The sequence below is a fragment of the Trachymyrmex cornetzi genome, unplaced genomic scaffold (genome assembly GCF_001594075.2).
Source record: "Trachymyrmex cornetzi isolate Tcor2-1 unplaced genomic scaffold, Tcor1.1 scaffold16, whole genome shotgun sequence".
NCBI lineage: Eukaryota > Metazoa > Arthropoda > Insecta > Hymenoptera > Formicidae > Trachymyrmex > Trachymyrmex cornetzi.
In genome coordinates, this window is record NW_017296201.1 from 6,671,951 (window position 1) to 6,679,494 (window position 7,544).

At 35.4% G+C, this 7,544-nt stretch overlaps 1 protein-coding gene across 6 annotated transcripts in view; it reads left to right on the forward strand.

The window, feature by feature from the left end:
* The first annotated feature begins 102 nt into the window (after window positions 1–102).
* Window positions 103–7,544, forward strand: part of LOC108758845 (ATPase phospholipid transporting 8B) — a 17,350-nt gene continuing 9,908 nt past the window's right edge. For 5 of the 6 annotated variants that reach the window (XM_018504011.1, XM_018504012.1, XM_018504013.1 and 2 more), the window contains exons 1-2: window positions 103–255; window positions 5,025–5,547. In XM_018504011.1, coding sequence (XP_018359513.1) covers window positions 112–255; window positions 5,025–5,547 — 667 coding nt within the window. In that variant the 5' untranslated portion in view covers window positions 103–111. Of the gene's footprint in view, window positions 339–5,024; window positions 5,548–7,544 lie in introns of all 6 variants that reach the window. The other variant, XM_018504015.1, reaches the window with a different exon arrangement.

Genomic DNA, 7,544 nt, shown 5'->3' on the forward strand with positions numbered 1-7,544 from the left:
TCAGAACGAGAAGCAGTCGAGTGGTAGGAACGGTGGTGGTGCGGTGACCAGATACGGCAGAATTTGGATCGTGAGGTGTCATTAATGCTGCTGGACTAATGCGGCCCCGCGATGATCGACGGGGACGAGAAGACGGTGGTGGCCCCCAGGTGGAAGAACTATGTAAGAGACGAAGCGCGAAGCGGAGGGGAGGACGAGGTCGTCGTCTCTCCACCGACGGCAGCGTGGCTCAGGTGCCAGAAGGTGGCAGAAGAGGTTGGCCTTATAGAGGGTTTATAGTTTGCGTAGGATAGACGATGAGCGTCGAGGTCGACACGCTGGAACTCGAGGTCTTCGAGGTGAGTCCTCAACCCCTCTCGAGGATGCGACGAACGGGAGTCGCGCGAAATACCCGTCGTGAAAAGAAACGGTTATATCTCCGTTAACAAGGAGATCGTGCTCGAGAAAATACTCGACGATTGTATTGCCGAGCGATCACCGGCGAGATTTTAATCCACGTATTTATCCGGACGAAGTAATTGCTTAACATTTCGTTGCTATTTTATGTGATGTTTCCGATTAAAGGAGAAATCTTCTTTTCCTTTTTGAAACTAATTTAAAAAACAAGCAGAACATTTTTTAAATATATAGATTTAATATAGATTAATATAGATTTTTTTATATTAACAGCAATCAATCTTTATTGTTTAAGTTTTTAATTAAATATAGATGACACAACATTTCTCATAAAAACAGATTGTCTTGTGTCTAACCTGCAAGTTTATATTAGCAAGCAGGATCTTACCTCTAATTTTGTGGTTACATAACTTAAGTATCTGGCAATAATAACGCATTGCAACGTAATCACAGTTATAATATAATGTTGCCTGTTGTATAACATAATATGCTAAGAAGCTTAGTATGATCTCTAGTAGATATGTAATGTAAAAGTTAGATTTTTCAAAAATATTAAAAAATTATTTCTCTATTGAACATAATTTTTTCCTTTTATAATAACATAATAATATATGTATGATTCTGCTTTTTTACGCTGATATAACGCACAAAATATGCGTTTTAATTTCGTCCGATAACAAATCGAAAACAATACTTGGAAGGACAATTTGACTTCCTGAGTACACAACAACGCGACTGAAAAGTTACGTAATTTTCGATATTATACAATGGACTTCCGTTCGCTAGCCCGCGTTCCGTTTGACAAGTAATGCGCTTTGAATGAGACTTTATTGGTGCGAATGAGCTATTACCGCGAAGCATATAGATTTGTCCAGTTTTTTGATTAACACAGACGCATTCCTATCCTTATTCATTTTTTTATTCCCGTGGCGATTGTATTATTCATACTCCACATTCACATATACCTGTCCAGACAGAAGAAGCTCTTTAAGATAATTGATTAGTCTTATCATGGCGATATATCTACTCGTAAATGTTTTATGGAAATTATCTGCACGCGAATTCTCACCTAGACAAAGTATAATACTTATATAAAGTATAAAGCTAAAATTATATAGACACACTCAAACACACATGCACATTTGTACTTTATAATAAAATAATTTTTTAAATCTATAATAATTAATGAGTGGAACGTTTTGATTTCACTAATCGATATTCTCTTACCACTTTCTCGAATGCAAGTTTAATCTTGTTACATGTGGAATTGCCATCGCGTGTAGCTTAGAACCAGCTTGCGAGAGTAAATCGGAGCATTTGAGCCAGTCGGTCGAAACATTCGTACAGTTTGGTCAAGCAAGCTCCGTACATATTTTGAATTATTATAGAAGATTTCAATATGATATTTCACACAATTAAAATGTAAAATGACGTGAATGCTACAAAGATGGAATAGAATAAAAAATATATATTTCTTATAACTCAAGATATGGAATAATAAAGAGATAATTATGATTAGATTCTTATTCTTTTAAGATTAGAATTTTAATTTTCTAGAATTATAAAAATACGAAATCTTTTGCTGTTTTGCCATTTGCGCTTATATGTATACTCAGAGAATAATATGTCCGAAATGTGGACATAAAATGTCTTGAAGACGTCATGAAGATGTCTTTCACGAACATCATGTCATGAACATATATCCTCAAAACATTTGTAAAACGTTTAATGTCCCCTTTTTGGACACGCATGTTATTTGAGTATGCATTTTAACTAATTCGTGCATTACAGTACTGTAATCACTATCATCGATATAGACTTTGACATACACTTTCTCGCGCGCGTACGTCATCCGCGAAGAGAAAAAAATGCGGCGACATACGGTCGCAGCTTATAACGGCCAATAAAGCTCTTATAGACGTTCAACTTTATGTTCATCGACGTGCTGAAGCTTTATCGCGAGTACCGGAAAAAGTCTCTATTCGCTTTGTCCGTGACATGTTTTCACGCACGCATGCCGCGCGATCTATACTTGTATGCGCCGCGCTGCTTTTCACGCGTTTTCTAGAACACCCGCAATCTTCGGGATTTATTTTACGCGGCCTACATAAATGGTAAATTGCTGGCAAAGTGGAACACAATCATCCTTCACAAATCAGTATACATTTGCAAAATTTCTTTAACAAATAACAATTAACAAAGATCTGATTTCTTTTTTAAAGTTTCTGATGTTTGAAAAAGAGTTTCAGGCTCATTATAATTACACGAACTTTCTTAATATTCATACCAACATAAAATTCTTTCGCTTTGAATATTCTTCACTAAATAACATTGCAACAGTGTAATTGATCGTTGTGGTAATACGTAGTATTATAATTTTTATAATTAAGTTACTAATAAATTAAATTAAGATAATAACTTATTTAAATTTGTTGTCAGAATTTGGCAATCCCGTGTTAACATACAGCGATCAAAAAATAAGATTTAATCTCATATGTAAAAAAATCAAGAAATCAGAATAATTTTCGAATACGAACTTCACTTCGACATCTTAATTGCCGTTTTATTATTTAACATCTCGCATTCTTTTATTGTACTGATGATGGCCAAGACTTGGCCGAAAACGTCTACATTAAAAATTTTAAATATATGACTTTAGCAAAAATATCTTGCATATGTGGCTGTATGCTCCTTCTTATTTATATTTTAGAGTTTCAGGAATTTTTATTTTTTATACTTAATTGTTAGATCTTTTTTTTTAACACTTGGGCCCGATTTTTCATTATCTGATTAACTTCTGATTAAGCTTAATCTAATGTTTTACCCAATGATATCATCCTAAATAAATATCCATTGGATAAAACATCAGATTAAGCCTAACCACAAGTTAACCAGATAATGAAAAACCGTGCCATAAAGTTAGAAATCAAAATTGAGGTATCCGGGATCTTGTATGACTTAACTAAACTTTACAATTTTTTTCTAATTCTTTTCTATTCAAAATTAAAAACTGATGATCAAATTCAAAAGAATTTTTGAACATTAAGAAAATATTACTTTCATAGAAAAATGTCAGAAAAATGAAAGATAAAGTGATCTAATGTTGCTTTTATAAGATTATTAAAGAAGATATACTAACATGTAAGAATGCACATAGAACTGTTTTCCAAACAATTGACTTATTTATTATTATCTTCACAATGTTTAGCAGGTGAATTAGCAGGTAACTTAGAATTCAATTTGGAATAACAAAATCCAGGTTTGGAATAATAAAAAAAAAACGTTACAGTTGATGCGTGTACATTCAAGATTCTATGACCTAGGGGTTGACCAAGAGACACTGGTAGTTTCTCGGCGCTAAGCCACGCGTTAGTTCTACTTTACAAAGTTTTTCTTTCTTTGATTATAAATAAAAATAAAAACTAAATACTTTATTATCAATACATATATTATAAATATAAAGCTACAATAAAATGTACTACGGACATTAATAATCATCTCTTGATAATTATGGAAAGCAATTACTAACTACATAACAGTTTTCAATTTTGGACTTAGCACAAAAATAGCAAAATATTACATCGTGATCACAACGTTCTACATTTTGTTTTACTAACAATAACAGAATGAACAAACTGAGCAATAAATTAATGCAATCGAATCAGACGGATAACCTGCATATATGCTTTATTAATGCTATTTGTTAAATTCACTGTATAATTACAAAGTAAATAGGTAGGGCATATAAAGTAAACACTAGGCCACATAACTTATATCGAAATTATGAAAATAGCGCTAGCTTCACCGAAATGTGCAAACAATATTTATGTTTATGAAGAGTAGATATATCGCAATAACAGTTTCTTTTTAACTGAGACGTACGCGTGCAAAATTATTATATCAATCTAAAATTATTCTTATTTTCACGTTTGCTATGAAACAAAAACGTGTATATATATATATATATATATATATATGCGTATTTATATATATTATTAATGACTTAATTAGCTAAGGTTAATTGATTTAGATCGGTTTAGATCCCCTTTATAGACAATTTTATGCTTTTCGCTTTACGCAATCCTTATAAAAATGCAATATCATGAGGTGACGTTGAAGTTTCGCGAGGCATCTCAAAGTGGTCGATTTATTTTTAAGCATTAACAAACAAGATCTGCAGAAGCAGATAATGGCGCCTATTTTAATCCTATTTTATGCTTAGAAAATATAAAATTGAACAGTCACCAGTATAGAGTCGCCTAGCTAATAACCTGACTATATAGATGGAATGTTTCATGAAATGCCACCTCTATTCTTAACACAAATTTTGAAGAATTTGCTAATTCTTTGGCTTTTTTGGCAATTCTATAGTAACAAAATAAAGTCTTTGCACATCCTTGGCACTAATCTTCGATTACACCTTTAGCTTGTATTTCTTTATACTTCATTCGATGTTTTCTGACGCACATCGCGATCAATGAGAATTCTTGCCCTCGTCCATGATCGTAAACAATAAAACGAAAAAGCGCATCTCTCGTACCAAACGGTGTGTCCTCGACCGATCGTTCCTACCCGCCCTTGAACGTGAATTAAGTAACGTAAGCGTTTACATGTCGCGCAACTAAAAGGTGAAGGACTGCGACGGCGAGATCGAGTCAACAGATGCGACGACGCGTCGAGGTACCGCGAGGACAACGACAGTGTCCAGGGGCAGCGAAGCAGGTGGACAGCTCAGGTACTCGATGCAGGAGGCCGAGGAAGACGATGATGGCGGTGGTAATAACCGCAGGAAACGAAAGAAGCGACGGAAAACGCAGCGGAACAAGCAGCAGTTGCAATTACAACAACCGCAGCTGGAGGTAACGACTGGCGGCGGTCTGCAGCGATCGCACGCGCTCGCTCTCGCTTCGTCGTCCGATGAGGTGGAAGCGGTGGGCGAGTGCTCGAAGAGGGACTCGTCTAGCAGCCTGGGCGGCGGCAGCCGACACAACACCTTGCGGGAGTCTCTGCTGACGGTGCTGGGCAAGCTAGTGATTTGGAAGGGCACCAGATACCGCTCCGCTACCGCCGCGTCGTCCTCCTCGTCGGCGCCACCGAATTCACCACCCGCTACCGAGTGCATTGGTCGTAGCACGTCCTTCTTCTCCAGTGGTGAGTTCCCACGAACGAGATCATCGGATAGTTTTCCATAGGAGTTGCACTGTTGGCTTGAGTCAAGGTTCCAGATGGTTGCGATATGCACTTATATTTGAATCTGTCAAGGCAGATATTCTTAATCACTCACGATATGACAATTTTTTTTACTAAAATGTTCAGCGATAATATTTTATGATATTTAATAGAGAATACGAATAAATTGATACAGTATCAAAACATATATACTATCATGTATCTTATTTTGCGTTATTGGGATAAACGCGAACTTCCTTGACATAGTCACGATTTGGCATCGATCGCGCGCATGTTCCATTTAACTGACATACCGCATTTATGTTTATGTCATTTTTTATTTCGACCGAAATCCATCGCAAACAATAGTGAGTGCATACACAAACTATGGATACGGCGATCGATATTACTAATTTTAAGTGTAATGCAAATTTCAGCGACTTACATACTTTGTATGACTGACCAAGGCTCCGCACCTTGGACACATGAATGACTTATTAAATTCCATAAATAAGCAAACGGAGTACCCAGCACCCACGTAGTTTTCATGAACACGTGACGGTGGGGTGTGCCTACTACGCAAGGATCGATTCGATCGTTTTTCGTGGTAATGCCAATATTGGACTTCGCTACAATTTACATGACGAGCCAATTAATATTAAAAGTTTATCCAGTGTGGAACTGCTGCAATACACACGCGCGCGCGCGTGCGTGCGTGCGGTGTGTATACAGGGTGTCCCATTTTTTATGACGACTTCAAATTTTTCTTGATTAGTGCATTTTAGAAAAAAAAGTTAGATAAAAATTTTATTACTTCGAGGAGGATATAAGATGGTATTATTGGTTTGTCCTTGAGTGGCGTTGCCAAGGTTAGATCAAGGTCACATGAATTTTTTTTAATGGAACACCCTACTTTTGATTTCAGAATTTAATAACTGGTGTCGAGAGCTTTCCAAAACTCTATAAGAAAATATTTCCATTTTAAAAAATCGATGTAATCGTAACCTAACCTTAGCAACGCCACCAAAGGTCAAACTAATAAGATCAGTAAATAGATCTTTTTGGAGATATTTTAAATGATCAAGATAGAGGAAACACCCTATATATACATATATATATATATATATATATATATATATTCCCAAAATTCGCGCATTTGAAATACAGAACATTATACTTTATGCTAAAACAAACAACTTTTTCCGTTTGCAAAATTGCGTCTGATAAGTAGTTTTTGCAGAAGGGTAGGTTGAAGTTATACGAGTAACGCAAAAATTATGAATCGAATGTAATTTTACTATAGGAAAAAATTGTTCGTTTTAACACAAAAAATAACTTTTTCGTTTAGCAAAATTGCATCCGATAAGTAATTTTTGCAGAAAAGCAGGTCGAAGTTAACAAATAATCGCAAAAATTATCGGGCGCAATTTTGCTAAAGGAAAAAGTTGTTTGTTATAGCATAAAGTATCATGTTCTATATCCGAATGCGCGAATTTTGGGACATCCTGTATATATAGCTGTATAAAACAAGCGAATATAAAGCAATGCACTTAATTATAAGACTGATTAGCAGTGAAAAAAAGATCCGATGCAACTACTATATCTTCTATTTCACGACTGTGAAATTGTTATTTTTATTATTCTTGTATATGTCGAAACATGTAGAAAAGAATAGATGATTAAAATAATTTTGTTAGTCTAATTGCTGTGTAAAAAAAACGTTTATCTTCTTCAGTATTTTATCGTTTATCTTCCTTAGTATTTCATTGTTTATTGCAACATCCCGTATTTTCTTAATACGACCTGAAAATGACAGGTATTATGCATATAATAGTCTACCATACAATCTAATAAGAATCATTGATTACATTCTTTATACACACACACACACACTCACGCGCGCGCGCATGTATTTTCTGTTTGTGTGTGTGTGTGTGTGTGTGTGTGTGTGTGTGTGTGTGTGTGTGTGTGTGTGTGTG